General features: G+C 41.6%; 1 protein-coding gene across 1 annotated transcript in view; it reads left to right on the forward strand.

Annotated features, from left to right (window-relative positions):
* Positions 1-1,388: 1,388 nt before the first annotated feature.
* creb3l2 (cAMP responsive element binding protein 3-like 2) overlaps positions 1,389-16,321 on the forward strand; it is a 96,251-nt gene continuing 81,318 nt past the window's right edge. Inside the window, exon 1 of the mRNA XM_068051064.1 lies at positions 1,389-1,552. Coding sequence (XP_067907165.1) covers positions 1,451-1,552 — 102 coding nt within the window. The 5' untranslated portion in view covers positions 1,389-1,450. The remainder of the gene's footprint in view (positions 1,553-16,321) is intronic.

The following is a 16,321-nucleotide window of genomic DNA, read 5'->3' on the forward strand; positions in this document are numbered from 1 at the left end:
TTAATTAGTAGAGGTCGTGGGTTTGGAAGATGCTGTCAAAGGAGGTTTGGCGAGTTGCTGCAGGGCATCTTTTAGATGGTACACACTGCTGCAAATGTGCGCTGGTGGGGGAGGAAGTGAAAGTAGAGTGCTAATCAAGCAGGCTGCTTTGTCCTGGATGGTGTCAAGCTTCTTGAGTGTTGTTGGAGCAGCACTCATCCAGGCAAGTGGAGCATAATCCATCACACTCCTGACTTGTGCCTTGTAGACAATGGACAGGGTTTTGAGCATCAGCAGGTGAGTTACTTTCTGCAGTATTTCCAGCCTCTTGTAACCACAGCATTTATACGGCTGGCCCAGTTAAGTTTCTGGTCAATGGTAACCCCCAGGATGCTGATGGTGGGGATTCAGCAACAGTAATGTCTTTGAACATTAGGGGAGACGGTTAGATTCTCTCTTGTTGGAGATGGTCATTGCCTGGCAGTTGTGTGGCACGCATGTTATTTGCCACTTATTAGCCCAAGCCTGGATATTGTCCAGGTCTTGCTGCATACAGGCATGGACTGCTTCAGTATCTGAGGAGTCGCGAACAGTACTAAACATTGTGCAATCATCAGCGAACATCCCCACTTCTGACCTTATGATGGAGGGAAGCTTATGGATGTAGCAGCTGGATTTGAACTCATGTCTCTGGAGTGTTAGTCTGGGCCACTAGTCCAGTAACATTACCGCAATGCTACCATCCCCCGCAGAAGTGGGTGCTAGGTCTTCACTGGAGTTATCTAATTTAGCTCCAGTCCCAATATTAGTTTTGTAGCCAGCTCTCTCCATTCCCCTCTCCCCATCCTCCTCCAGCCTTTGACCATTCCAGCTTTGACCTTTACTTTTTCCTCACTACCTCCCATCCGCACTTCTCTCCTTCCACCTCCCAATCCCTCTATCCATCCCTGCTCTCTCTCCCTCTCTCTTTCCTGCCTCCATCAGCATGTACCTGGTTGGGGTATGCTCACTACTTCTCATCCTAACTTCAACATAAACTACTCACTTGTTTGTGCGACATTCCCCATTTGCCTCGATCGGAGACAGCCCCCACTTCAACTGAGACTCAACTGAGACTCAACTGAGGAATTTCTGTCAGGCAATTCCCTCGCTCACATGACAACAACAGCACTTCAGCCCCAGCCCCAGCCCCAGCCAACCCCCGCGGCACGTGCACCTCCCCCCACGAGCTCGCCTTCCATTTCAAACTGACAGGAAGAGGGCGGGAGGAATCTACGGTCAGAAAGGCGAAGTGGCTCAAACTGATTGGCTGAACCCGCAGCCAATAGAGTCAGGGTTCTCGGGAGCTACCTGATGACCGATTGGCTAACACCGCTGTCAGTTAGAGTTTCCTTTGCACTTCCGGCTGATGCGAGACAAACACTGACGGGAGGTAGGCGGAGGTGATAGGCGACGGTACCGAGCTGTAGCTATGGAAGCGCTGGACAGCGACAGCAGCGATCCCCTTCACTGGGATACTAAGCTCAGTGAGCTCAATCTGTCGACGGGACAGTGCGAAGCCTTTTATACAACGGTAGGACTAGGACTTGCACGATTGACTGGAGATGTGGGCCTGGGTTAATTCCGTCGGTTTATCTACAGCTGTTCCCGGTTCTGCGACTCTCGGTGTCTGGAGTTGGGTTTTGTCAGTCCCTAGGCTTGTTTTGCTCAGGAAGGGATTTTTAACATTGGGTGATATCACTTCCAGTGGTGGGGCAGTGTGAAAACATCTTTGAAATTTGTCAATCACGTTCCAAAAGTTTACCCCCCACCTTCCTTCTTGCTACTTGGGAGTTGTGCTGGATGTTGGTTTTGATACGACCTGGGGCAGAGTCCCATTTGGAAGATGATGAGGTGCCCCTTGGCATCCAGTGGCAGTGCGTTGTGGAGTTGTCATTGTACCTGGCAGGCTTTAAACAAGAGTTTGTGGCCAGGCTTTCCTCCAAATCTGTGCCTGCCCAATATGACAACCCAAGTTATCATTGGAGGTGCATGGTTGGTTGATTCATTTCTAAGTTTTGCATCTAGATTTCTTGTTGTTCTGTCCAACATTCTTCCCTTAGCCCATGCTGCTAAAAATCAAATGAACTGGTCATTCATCTTATTGCTTTCTCAATTTTCTAGTTAATTGTAGATGCAATATGGTGGATCAATGTACTGTTGTTAATTAACATAAACTTGTTACTCCTTTGGGGTTTGGATCTGCCATATAGTGATTTGCATGTTGTTTTCCCTCCATAGTACCAATGAAAATCTTATAACTAGGCTTTGTTATTTGAGAGTAAATGGGTCAACAAGGTGAACAAATGTGTTTGCTTTGACAAGATAGTGTTTTGTGAGAACTTAAGCAATGTAATATAATTCTTTTCTTGCATTCTGAAAATTATTGTTTGAAAATTGGGTATTTTTGATTTTATTTGCATGAGGGAGAAATTGCTTAACTGGGGAGGGGCAACCATCCAAATTATTCAAGATCTTTGTTAACTGAGGGAGTGGTTAGAATGTGGAACTCTCTTCCATGTGGAATAACTGAGGCGAATAACAGATACATTTAAGGGAAAGCTAGATCAAGCAATAGAAGGATATGCTGATTACGTAGGAGGAGACTGGTATGAAGCATAAACACTGCCATAGACCAGTTGGGCCAAATGGCCTGTTTCTGCTGTAAATTTTTCGTAAGATACAGTTTCTAGTTGTAAGCATACTGCTGGGTCCATTAAGTCTGAAGAAGCACTTAACATTGCCTTATAACTGGGAACAAGCTAATGAGTAGTTATGATTTGGCTATTTGATGTGGTTTTATGTTTAGTCTCTTTGTGGCACTAGATGCCTGGACTTATATCTGTCAAAACAAGTTTCTGGAACTGGGTAACTCAGGTAACAAAGAATCTGTGTGCATTGGGGCTGCTTTATGCCACTTGCATGATTGAGAACCTATGTCAATTTTGGAGAAATCTTCAAGTTGTGGCATATTGCACACAAATGTATTGAGCTGAAGGAAGGGGAATAAGGAATCTGAGTAAAAATGGGGGAGTAACATTAATGAAGAGCTGTATAATATTGAAAAAATAAAAGGTGAATAGATGCTGATTGAGGCAAATTAGTGAATGATTAAATGAAGAAAGCCAGCTGCAGGACTGAAAAAAGTGTTGAGTTGGTTAGCATCAGTAGTTGGGTGCCAGAATTATGAACTCTGATCGATAGAATTGTCTAATATCTAGCAGAAAGGATTGAACCATTACTTCAAGCCCAATCAGGCTTTACTATTGGCCATGATGAATGCCCTATGTGGATATTTCAACTTGCTACATTTGCAATTGTCAAGATTATATTGCTAATGTAATGACCGAGAAACTAGAAAAGAAGCGGAAGTAGAAGAAAACCGGGCATGCCAGGTCCAGATTATGCCAGTGCTGAGAACTGCTCAAGCTCTACAGAGATGGGTGGCACAGCAACTAATAAATTTAAATACATCTGGATTACAAGAGTTTAAAAGAAAAGTCTTACTGGGCCTTGGTAATCAATAGGGTCTTGGTGAGACCAAACCTGGAGTACTGTGTACAGTTTTGGTCTCCAATCCTAAAGAAGGATATACTTGCCTTAGAGGGAATGTAACAAAGATTCACCAGACTGGTTCCTTGGATGAATGGATTGTCCTATGCAGAAATACAGATTAGGCCTGTATTCCCAAGAGTTTAGAAGACTGAGAGGTGATCTCATTGAAACTTATAAAATGCTTGAGGGGCTTGACAAGATAGATGCTGAGAAAATGTTTCTCCTTTCTGGTGAATTTAGAACATGAGGTCAGCCATTTAGGAGTGAGATGAGGCGGAGAAATTTCTTCACTCAGAGATATGGATCTTTGGAATTCTCTACCCCAGAGGGCTATTGACATATTGAACAGATTTTTGGGTACTGAAGGAATCGAGGGATATGGGAATAGTGTGTGTGAAGTTGGAGTTGAGGTAGAAGATCAGCCATGATCTTGTTGAATGGCAGAGCAGACTCAAAGGGCCGAATGGCCGACTTCTCTTATTGTGTTATGTTCTTGTTTGTCAGTACAGAAGCATCCAACTGGTCCTACCGGTGTTTATTTTCTTACCCTTGGAGGGAGGTTGAACAACGTCAGATTTGCCAGTCTACGTCACCCTGGTATCCACTTTTGTGCCACTTTGCACCATGAGTTATATTGTAATCAACACTCCAAAGCTGAGGATTGGGATGGACTAGTTGAACCACTTCTACAATGTATCACATTTCAAAACTATATTTGCACGAAGTCCTTGTCCTGGTGCCGGTTATTACCAACAGGTTAGCTAAATGTGTCCTGCATTGGTGTTAGTTATGTTGCTTGCGTTGATTGCTTATTGGTAGTTCTCAACTCACGTGATCTCATTGTCATCGGCATCTGTGACGATGGGGAGAATGGGATGGTGGCTTACTTGGAAACGTTTTGCCTAGGGGGACCTTCCTTTCAGAGTTCAGCCCTACAGTCTTGGCAGGTGAGGGTGTGCTTCCTTTTTCAAAGTGGTCACCAGGTCTTTTGTCGGGGAGGAAGAAGGGAGGAACAGTCATAAAGCACTCATTTACTACTGGTTTAATTCCCTTCCCTGTGCCCCACATCCACCCTTTCCATTCACTTCCTGCAAGGAGAAAATTGTCAAAAAGGATTGTCATGTTGATGCTAGACTCATTGGAAAACTTTGTTCCCACTGCATGTGTCTTGTGGCCTCTGATAACTCAAGAATGAAATACAGTTTTATAACTGCTGAGCACTGAAATGTTGTCATATATGTTCACTGTGCAGCTGCTCCACCTTTGCCTTTACCGGGTTAATGGATTGGAATTTGGATTTGTTTCTCAGTTTTTTATTTGTGATGACTAATTTGGTTCTGGAGTCATCATATGTAAGCAGAACGATTTTTTATAAAAATGCCAGTGTGAACAGGGTGCAGAGGGCGTGTTGAAATGGCATTTAATTCCCCTCATTTAAGAGATAGCAAGGACTGTACCGGTCAGAAGTCAAAGTATTACTGATAATCAAAGATGCTCGTTTATGGTGACTAAGTCAGGTACAGTTTTCATTAAATGGAACTCTAAGTTTTGTCAGTATATTGGATATTGAACTCTCTAATTACATCTTTTTTCAGTCATGATAATAAATCAGTGGCCTTGTTAACTTTTTTTATTTTGCAATTCCTATAGTAATCAATGTTAAGCATGGCAAACCACACAATAGCTTGTTTTCAGAACTACAGTAACTGCAATCGCTATTAAGGAATGGATTTCAAGGATTCTGATATATATTTGGTAAAGTTTGCTCCTTTTATTTTATACAGTGAAATGAGCATTGTACCTCATGCTTTTTAGAAGAGAAACATATAACCCGTGATCCAATATCGGTGTAACTGCTATAATGAACAGTTCTGTTTGTCACGTGTTTAGTTTTTGACCTCTTGTAGTAGTATATAGTTTTTTCATATGCGAGATTCATGATAAGCAGCTGAGTGAGTTTTGCTTACATATTCTGTCTGGTTCAGCATCACCAGTCACTTGCGTAAGCAGAGCTTGCTTCCCCTACAATCCAGGGTGTATCCATTTACTTTAATATCTGTTTAAATTATTCCCTAACCTCAGGAATTGTAACAGAATCTTTGCGACATATACTGGGTACTGCAATATTATACATGCTGCTATGTACATTTTTCTGTCTTCACAGAAGGCAGACTGTAAACCATTTTTATCGAGCTGAGACACAACTGAAAGCAACCAAGTTTATTCAGAAAATAAAATGACAGAATATAGTTTTCAAAATATAATGCATCAATTTCCTCATTCATTAAAATAAGTATGCATCCTTACTGCCATTTTCAAGCTGACTACCCCCAAGTTAATTGATGCTGAGCTTTGTTACTGGCTGCTTGAATTCAGTCACCCATATCTATGTCCAAGAATATACGAGAGATGGGGCTGATTTTAACTCTGGGTGGTGGAGAAAAACTGGTGGTAGCAGATCACCCATTATACACCCCACCTGCTTGTCAATGGAATGAAAAATCGGCAGGTTGTATAATTAATAGCTAATCAGTTACTGCTAGTTTTCCACCACTGCTGAAAGATGGATCTGCTGTAGAGAGCACTCCACTATACTTCAGTCTGTGTAATTGGAGGTGGGGGTCTCGGAATTGGTTGTCGGAGCTCTCCATCACTGAGAGCTTCAAATTGGAACTATGCTTTGAATTGTGGGGAAATGGCATGTGTGTCATTGTTTAAATAAGTCAGAATGGCTGATGAGCAGCATGGAATGAAAACCATATTTGCCAGTAGCCTTGGAGGCTTGACTGTTCATTTCAACCTGCCAGCTCCTGGGATCTTTCCATTATTTAAAAACTACAGAAACTTCCATGAACAAACTATTTTGACGCTGGCATTTTTTGGGGGTTATTCAGGGACTATTTGATCACCATCGTATGAAAGGCTTCAAAGTGCACACAACAATCTCTTTTGTCAACTAGTTAACATTACAAATTATAATGGAAACCATTTGCATTCTATGTATGCTGTTTTTAAAAATGGAGCTGAAATTGTTGCATTTAACATAGAAATACTATCAATTACCAAAATGCTACAAGCTTTTTATATGCTGGCTTCATGTTAAGTAACTGGTCTAAGTTAGGATAGCTCTAAATTGTGAGCATGCTTCTAACTATTCCTACAAACTCCCCTGAATTATGTACTGTCAGCAAAAGCCTCCCTTGTTAGTAGTAGCTTATATTATCGAGCTTAAAACATTCTCTCAGGTAGTCATCAATCAGTCCATGGCATTTGGAGTTCTATCAAAACCAATAGAAAGACATCTATCGAAATAACATTACCTTCAGTTTCTTTTATGTTGACTGGAAACTTACTGTTTAGCATATTTTAGTTGATGGAGCATCCTCAAATATTTGGATATTCCTATTTTTCATGACCACCTGAGGGTATACAAAGGATTGGTAGAGAAGATATAGGATAGTGGCCAGCCTCTGCAGAATTGCAGCCATCATAAATTAGTGCCTTCAAGAGAGGAGGCCAAGACACTCAATGTGAATGAGGGGTGTTAATTCCTCCCTCATATCTTAATTTAAAATGGGAAGGACGATGTGATGACTGATTTTTAATTACAATTTACAGGTTTTATTTTGAATTGGAACGGAATTAGATTTCTAAACTAAATGTACTTAATGTCAGCCCTGTATTGGTTCCAATACTTAGAACCTATGATGGATATGTGAATTCTGATGCAATTACTGTGTGCCTTCAAAGTTTGCTGCTTTGTGATGCTATGCATGCTGCAAGCCTCTTCAGCTTCAGTCAATGCTGTACCAGATTTCCCTTGTTAGGTTGACTAAAGGAAAATCCTGTATATTTTTCCCTTGGGTTGCACCAGAATATGTTCAATTTCTAAGGAGAGCTGGATCATTACTGGCTTGAGCTGGTTTTATATTGCACTAGCACTGCTGGCTCCTGAACTCAACAGCTGGAGTAAACTTGCATATTTACTGCAGCTGGGAAGAATTTTCTTTTTAATGTATTTTATTGGCTTGTGGTCTTGATACAACTGGCAAGTTCCCTTTGCATCAACATTGGGTTCTTGAAACCCGTGTGTAGGAGCTGGTGGCAGACATTAGCTTATTATAAAAGTCACTTACTTTTCTAGTGATACTTTACAGCAAGAGCTTGTGTTGTTCATGCAGCTTACATGCCCTCATATAGTCACTTTCTATTGTTTTGAAAATATCACCAGATTATCATTAATATTTGCCCTGGCTTTGAATTAAAGTTGGCATTTCCAGTTCTGTCTGAATTTGAATAGTGTTGTATTACATAATTCCTACCTGTGCCCATCTGCCAAGAGAAATTGTAATACCACTCTAAAATGGTGTGTAGGCACTATATAGGGCTTTATATATCATAGACCAAGTCTTGTGATCAATGCATGGAAGTGTCGATCTTCCTGGTGAACTGATGGAAAAAGCATGTGCCTGTGCCATTTTGCTCAGCAGTCATTATTGGAGTTTTGATGTTGCATCATAGCATTAGCACAGAGAAAATGGATAGACATGCCTACAAATACATGCCACGTCATTGAAATAACATCTGCTAGCTCTAGTTCGATTGATGGCAACCAGGAAGACCTAGTGAAAAACAGATTTTCCTTGCCACCAATCTTAAAAGTCTGACATGTTTATGTTAATGTGGCTGCCAGTTGCAGAAGTCTCCCTGTGTGAATGCATTCTTTTTCTTAATCACACACTTGCAAATTGGACGATGTACAAAGTTTATTTAAAAAAAATTATTCTGGCCATTTAAATGTAACTTGATGATCAGAAACTCTGAGTGACTTCTACAGCTTAAAATTTGGGCCAGAAAAGGATCCTTGGCCGGATGAATAATTGTCCTGTAGAAAGTGCACACACTGGTAAATTTGAGTTCTCAATATCTGGTTTGTTGAGGACAATGCTGTTGATGGACTTTCAACTCTTGTATCACCGTACATGTTATTCTGAATATTACCCTTTGTGCAAGATTATACTGTACAGAAAATGGTGACTTTGGGAAACCAGTTACTTTTTTTTAGAAAATATCTTTTGAAAAGATTGGGCTGGAACTTACTGAAACAGGGCAACTTAAGGCATGCCCAGTTTGACACTTTTCTGCACCCTTCAGCTCAGTTTCTTTTGCACCATAACTTTCTGGAAGTGCAAGGCAATAACATTGTTACATGGGCAACAGGGTGGCTGGGACCTTGGTGAATGTTGCGACCAACAGTGTATCTCTTTTAATCACTGAGATTTAAGGATTGAGAAAGAAATGGAGGAATGACAGTGAAAGAGGTAACTTAGATTGGGTGAATTAGTCAAATTAGGTACAGAACAAGAATTCAACTGAGGAAAAGAAAGATTGGATTGAGAGAGAGACAAAGGAAAAGTAAACAAATTAGTTTTGACATTTTTAAAATCTAACAATTAATTGCATGCATGAATGAAATTAAACCATTAAATTGTCAGAGGTTGCTTGGCATGCCATTTACAATTGTTGTTTAAAAAGTACTTGCGCTCTTAACTTTCTGTGGCAAGTTTTTAATGGACATTTAATGTGCAAATCCAGCAAGTTCTTAAAAAGGGGCAGAACGGAGTAAACTGAGCAGCAAGTTCTAGAGGTTTACACATTAATAATGGTGCTAGGCATTAACACGCCATTATTTTTCAGCAAGATCTGACCTATTATTTTAGAAGCACTTTGCTTGACAGTATCTGAATAATGTCAACAAATGAAGCCCTTAAGTTCAACTTGGTTAGGGATCATTCATAGTTAACTGCTTCATAGAATCATAGGAAATTTAAGGCACAGAAAGAGGCCACTTGACCCATCGTGTCTGTGCCGGCCGAAAAACTATCCACCTATTCTAATCCCACCTTCCAGCATTTGGTCCATAGTCCTGCAGATTACGGCATTTGAGGTGCATATCCAGACTCCTTTTGAATGAGTTGAGGGTCTATGCCTCAACTACCCTTTCAGGCAGTGAGTTCCAGACCTCCTCCACCCTCTGGGTGAAAAGGTTTTTCCTCATTTTCCCCCCTCTAATTTTTCTACCAATCACTTTAAATCTATGTCCCCTCTTCACTGACCCCTCTCTGCTAAGGTGAATAGACCCTTCACCTCCACTTTATCCAGGCCCCTCAAAATGTTGTACATTTCAATCAGATCTCCCATCAGCCTTCTCTGTTCCAAGGAGAACAACCCCAGCCTATCCAATCTTTCCTCATAGTTACATTTTTGCAGTCCTGGGAACATCCTCATAAATCTCCTCTGTACCCTCTCCTAGTGCAATTACATCCTTTCTGTAATGAGGTGACCAGAAATGCACACAGTACTCAAGCTGGAAATCTTGTAATCTTGTATTTTTGTGGTGATTTTGAACTGTTTTGGCTGTGAACAGAAGATTGTGCACAGTCACTGTTTTTACAGCTGAATGAATGCTGCAACCCCCCCCCCCCCCCCCCCCACCCCCGAGGCCTGCTTTAGGTCAGGAAAAAGAACCCAACTGAACCACAGAGGACCCGCCACTACTCGACCTGACCCAGCCAAACCCAACCATCCCTTTGCTTACCTTCCTGACACCGAGCCTGCAAGAAGCTGCACGCATGCGCGATGACGTCACTCGCTCACTGCGCAGACTCCGTTTCATCCCAGACTCCTAGTTCAGGTAAGTTTTTATTTTTTTATTTTTAATACTTTACCAGCAGAGCACTTACTGTGTGTGTCCGACCCGACCAGAACCCAACACATGCCATCGGATCCCATCGGGTGCAGGTCGGGTAGCAGGCCTCTATTTTCACCCCCCCCCCCCCCCCCCCCCAGCCCCCAGCCCCATAAGATCTTGGGGAGGAATTGATTAGTTGCAGAGCATTTATATGTTACTTCTGTAATATATTCTTTATGTAATACGCACGGGAAGCATTTATAAGTATACATAAATATCTGATCTCCATCCCTGCATGCATCCTCTGTTCCTAACATCAGTTGACACTGGGCCATAATTTGCTGTAGGAGTGAAGTGTATGGCGTCTGCCATTGGTCAGACTTGCCCTTGCAGGTTTAGGTTTTCAAATTTTTTATGCGGCAAGTCGCTGAAAGTGCAAGCTGATACCCTCGCTGTGAGGGAAACCAGACATCTGGGACCTGATGAACAAAGCAAGCAAGCATGTATTTCCTTATCCAATATGATTGAAGGATTATGAAATTAACAAGGACTGAGAAGGAAGTGTTAAATAGAGTAGCTGAATTCAATGACAAATCAGTTGGAGAAAGAGAGGAAAAGAGAGATTAAATTGGGAAAAGAGATAGAAAGGAAAAGCTTAAAGATTTAAAATTTTATATTTAAAAAAAAAACCTGATGGAATGAGACTTCACACTTGTAATTAATTTTCACTGCCATAGCGGTTGATTAGCAATAATTAATGTTTATCACATTGTTAGAAAGATGCTTGGATTAAAATGGACAAGGCTTAAATTTTTGTGCGGCAAGTTTAGTTTGTATCTATTGTGCAAGTACAGAAAATTTCTGATGTTCAATGATGAGGCAATCAGCAAGATGCCATTTTCACCAAGCTAACCTTAGAGTCGCACATCCCAGGCAGCAACTTGCCAATTTTCTCACTCGACTGCGCATCTGTCCTTGCCTGAAGTTGTTGTAGCATTTACACATGAAGAATGGCGCATGCCATTAGCCTCACTGTTATTTTGCCAGTAAATTATAGGCCTCTGTTTCCTGCTGCCTTGCTTTCCCTCCTCCATCACTATTCGCTGTCTCAGCTGTAAGGCTCTCTACGTTTCTCCACCAACTTGTTTCCCTCCCTGCGTTCTGGAGCTTGCCCTCTAAATCCTCTGTCTTGTAATTTTCCTTCTCAGCCTTCACAGGTTTCCTTTTTAAAAACCCTCCCAACTTTCTTTTCCTTTTTCCCTTCCTGCTCAATGTCTACTGTTCTTCTGCACTACCTTAGTGTTCACAAAGGACTCTAGACATTATTGCTATAACTTGCTTTGGCTAAATGTAGTTATACATTTGATGCAGTTATACCTGTTGACTTCCCAGAAGCAAGTTGGATCTCTTGTACTCCATTTATCTGAGTCAAAGGCAGCATTTTAATTAATGAAATGCTGTTTGTGTCTCTGAAGGCAAAGAATACTGCATTGCAAGATGACTTTGTTTCATATTTGCCAAGGTAATAACAGTGGCAAATGCTTGAAATTGAAAGAAAAATGTCTTCGAGGACTTGGAAAAAATTATATTTTGGAGTGTGGTGGCAGGAAAGAAAACAGGAAGCCATTTGGTGCCAGCAGTGACCCACAAATTGCAATGAGATGAATGACGTTAATTTATTTTTTTTGGTGTTATTCAGTAAGCAAGGAAGTTGGCCAGGATTAAAAATCCCTGCCCATTTGAATAGCGTTATGTTGATCTTCGGAATCCACCTGAATACTGCAAATGCAGATGGGGCCTCGGTTTAACTGCACCCCAGTGCTGTAGCACTCACTGAAGTAAACTTAGTATGAGCCTTTTGTGCTCCTATTTTGTTCTAGTGTTGATTTAGACCAGAAATGTGTCTCTTTTTTTTCTGTCCGCCCTTTGAGTTACCATTGTTTTCTAATGGTGAATCTGTGCTGTTTTTATACTGAATTCAGAATACTGGAAACAAAGTCATTTGGAAGCCGTTATGGAGTATAAGTTCTTGGTACCGCAGATTGAATTTAGAATTTGGGCACTGTGTAATTGGGGAAAAACTTCTCTGTGAACGCTTGTTTGCAGAGGTTGATGAGTAAATGAAAGCCTTGTGCATGCACATAGGAGTGTGAGCAAGCTAAGGATTTTGTTCATAAAGGCTCTTTGAGAAAAAACACTTTATCCACAGATGGTATCCAGATGTGTGACTATCCTTTTTTTATTCAAGCACATACCCAGGAGACATCTAGGCAGACTGATGTCTCGAGTGAATGAATAAGAACTAGTTATTTTTGAGAGTGCTAGACTGTACTATTCTAATTAGCAAATATCTCTGTCATGCAGAGCAAGTCAGTTTATTGAATTACATACAAGATTGTGAGTAAACCTTGCATCTGCAGTAGAGTTTTCTTACTGGGATTCTCAACAGTAACAACAATACTTCACTTTATTATTTTTGAGATATTGGAATACAAAATTCTGCGAGCATATTGTTCTTGGGTTGTGATTAAGTACCTCATTGTTCATTGGAGTCATCAGTCTTTCTTTCACAAGTGAAAATGGAATCTGTCTGCTGGGGTATTCCTATTCTCAATCTGTGCTTTTGGTTGTGGCTTCAATACTGGAGGCTGCTCGTCCTTAATTGTGAAAGGCAACCACTTTTGCTATTGAAAGTGAGGTTATTGCATAACAAGCAGAATGTCTAATCTCTGGCGATGGTGGAGAAGCTACATTGCATGAAAATTCTCTGGCAAATGTTCATTTGATACAGCCTTGAACAATCAATACAATTTTTTGTGCTAACATCTGTTTCCTCAGTTATACAACTCTGAAGGTTGTGGTAATAAGAGCACTTTTTCCCCCCCTCCCCTTCTCATTTTTCACTTTTTCTCCTCCTCTCGAAGACACTATTTGCATTTCTGTAGTCTTTTTCCTGTGTAGGAAAACTGCCAAATGAGATCATCAATGACTGCTTTATATGGCTTACCTTAACACCAGGAGGCCTTTATACACTTAGCCAGAGTTAAATTCTCTGAGAGCATATAAGCAGGCAGCCAGTATTTTTATACATTCATAGGATAGGAGCATCACTGGCAAGGCCAGCATTTGTTGCCCATCCCTAATTGTCCTTAAGAAAGTGGTGGTGAGCTGCCTTCTTGAAACTCTGCAGTCCATGTAGTGTAGATACACTCAGTGCTGCTAGGGAGTGAGTTCCAGGAATTTGACCCAGCGACAGTGATGGAACGGCAGTTTAGTTCCAAGTCAGGATGGTGTGTGGCTTGGAGGGGAACTTGCAGGTGGTGGTGTTCTCCTGCATCTGCTGTCCTTGTTCTTCTAGGTGGTAGAGGTTGTGGGTTTGGAAGGTGTCGCAGGAGCCTTGGCGAGTTGCTGCAGTGCATCTTGTAGATGGTACACACTGCTGCCATCGTGTGCTGGAGTTGGAGGGAGTGAATGTTTTAAGGTAGTGGATGGGGTGCCAATCAAGCGGGCTGCTTTGTCCTGGATGGTGTTAAGCTTCTTGAGGGATGTTGGAATAGCACTCATTCAAGCAAGTGGAGAGTATTCCATCACACTCCTGAGTTGTGTCTTGTAGATGGTGGACAGGCTTTGGGGATATAGGAGGTGAGTTACTCACTGCAGAATATCCAGCCTCTGATCAGTTTTTGTAGCCACGGTATTTATGTGGCTGGTGCAGTTTAGTTTCCGGTCAATGGTAACCCTCAGGATGTTGATGGGAGAATTCAATGATTGTAAACATCAAAAGGAGATGGTTAGATTCTCTCTTGTTGGTGATGGTTATTGCCTGGCACTTGTGCATACGATCTTATGAACATATGAATTAGGAGCAGGAGTAGGCCATTCAGCCCCTCGCACCTGCTCCACCATTTGATAAGTTCATGGCTGATTTGAAAGTGGCCGCAACTCCACATTCCTGTCTGCCCCCCATAACACTTGACTCCCTTGTCTATCAAGAATCTATCTAACTCAGCCTTGAATATATTCAATGACCCAGCCTCTACTGCTGTCTGAGGAAGCAGATTCCACAGACTAACCACCCTCCGAGAAAAGAATTTCTCCTCATCTCCATCTTAAATAGGAGACCCCTTATTTATAAAAGTTCTAATCTCTCCCAAAAGTGGACACATCCTTCCAGCATCCACCTTTAGAACCATAGAAAAGTTACAGCACAGAAAGAGGCCATTCAGCCCATTGTGCCTGCGCCAGCTGAAAAATCTAGCTGCCCGATCTAATCCCACCTTCCAGCACCTGGTCCGTAGCCTTGCAGGTTACAGCACTTCAGGTGCAGATCCAGGTACCGTTTAACTTGTATGTTTCTATGAGATTGCCTCTCATTCTTCTAAATTCCAATGGGTATAGGCCCAACCTGTTCAAACTTTCCTTATAAGATAAACCCCTTCATCCTAGGAATCAGTCCAGTGAACCTTCCCGGAACTGCTAATGCAATTTTATCCTTTCTTAAGTAAGGTACCAAAACTGTACACGGTATTCCAGGTATGGTTTCACCAAAGCCCTGTACAGCTGTAGCAAAACTTCCCTACTTTTATATTCTATTTCCCTTGCAATAAACAACAACATTCCATTTGCCTTCCCAATCGCTTGCTGAGCTTGCATGCTAACTTTTTTTTGTGATTCTTTTACCAGGATGCACACATCCCTCTACCACCGAGTTCTGTAGTGTGTCTCCATTTAAATAAAAGCAAAATACTGCGGATGCTGGAAATCTGAAACAAAAACAAGAAATGCTGGATTCACTCAGCAGGTCTGGCAGCATCTGTGGAAAGAGAAGCAGAGTTAACGTTTCGGGTCAGTGACCCTTCTTCGGAACATTTAAATAATCTGCTTTTCTATTCTTACTGCCAAAGTGGACAAGTTCACATTTTCCCACAGTATACTTCATCTGCCAAATTTTTGCCCATTCACTTAACCAATCTATATCCCTTTTGTAGACTCTTAAGTCCTCGTGACAACTTTCCATCCTATCTGTCTTTGTGTCATCATCAAATTTAGCTACCATGCATTCGGTCCCTTCAAGTCATTGATGTAGATTGTAAATAATTGAGGCACCAGCACTGATCTCTGTGGCATTCCACTAGTCACATCCTGCCAACCCAAAAATGATCCATTTGTCCCTACTCTCTGCATCCTGTTGGCTAACCAATCCTTTATCCATGTTACCCCTACACCATGAACTTTTATTTTGCATTGTAACCTTTGATGTGGCACCTTTTATCGAATGCCTTTTGGAAATCCAAGTACACCACATTTACAGGTTCCGCTTTATCCACGTTGTTTGCTACTTTCTCAAAGAACTCTTAATAAATTAGTCAAATGTAATTTCTCTTTCACAAAACCCTGTTGACTGCCTAATCACATTATGATTTTCTAAATATCCTGCTATAACCTCCTTAATAATGGATTCTAGCATTTTCCATATGACAGATATTTGGCTAACTGGCTTATAGTTTCCTGCTTTCTGTCTCCCTCCTTTCTTGAACAGAGGTGTTACATTAGCTATTTTCCAGTCTGCTGGGACCTTTCCAGAATCTAGGCAATTTTGTGCAGAATGAATGTTACTTGCCACTTATCAGTCCAAGCTTGAATGTTGTCTAGGTCTTGCTGCATGCGGGCATGGACTCCTTCAGTATCTGAGGAGTTGCAAATGGTTCTGAACACTCTACAATCGTCAGCAAACATCCCCACTTCTGACCTTTTAATGGAAGGAAGGCCATTGATGAAGCAGCTGAAGATAGTTGGACCTAGAACATTCCCTTGAGGAACTCTTGCAGCTATGTCATAAAGCTGAGATGTTTGACCTCCAACAACCTCAACCATCTTCCTTTTGTGCTCTGTATGACTCCAACCAGTGGAGAGTTTTACCCCCTGATTCGCATTGACTTCAATTTTGCTAGGGCTCCTTGATACCACACTCTGTCAAATGCTGCCTTGATGTCGAGGGCAGTCACTCTTGCCTCACTTCTTGGATTCAGCACTTTTGTCCATATTTATGCCAAGGCT

Source organism: Heterodontus francisci, chromosome 18 (assembly GCF_036365525.1).
Source record: "Heterodontus francisci isolate sHetFra1 chromosome 18, sHetFra1.hap1, whole genome shotgun sequence".
Taxonomy (NCBI): Eukaryota; Metazoa; Chordata; class Chondrichthyes; order Heterodontiformes; family Heterodontidae; genus Heterodontus; species Heterodontus francisci.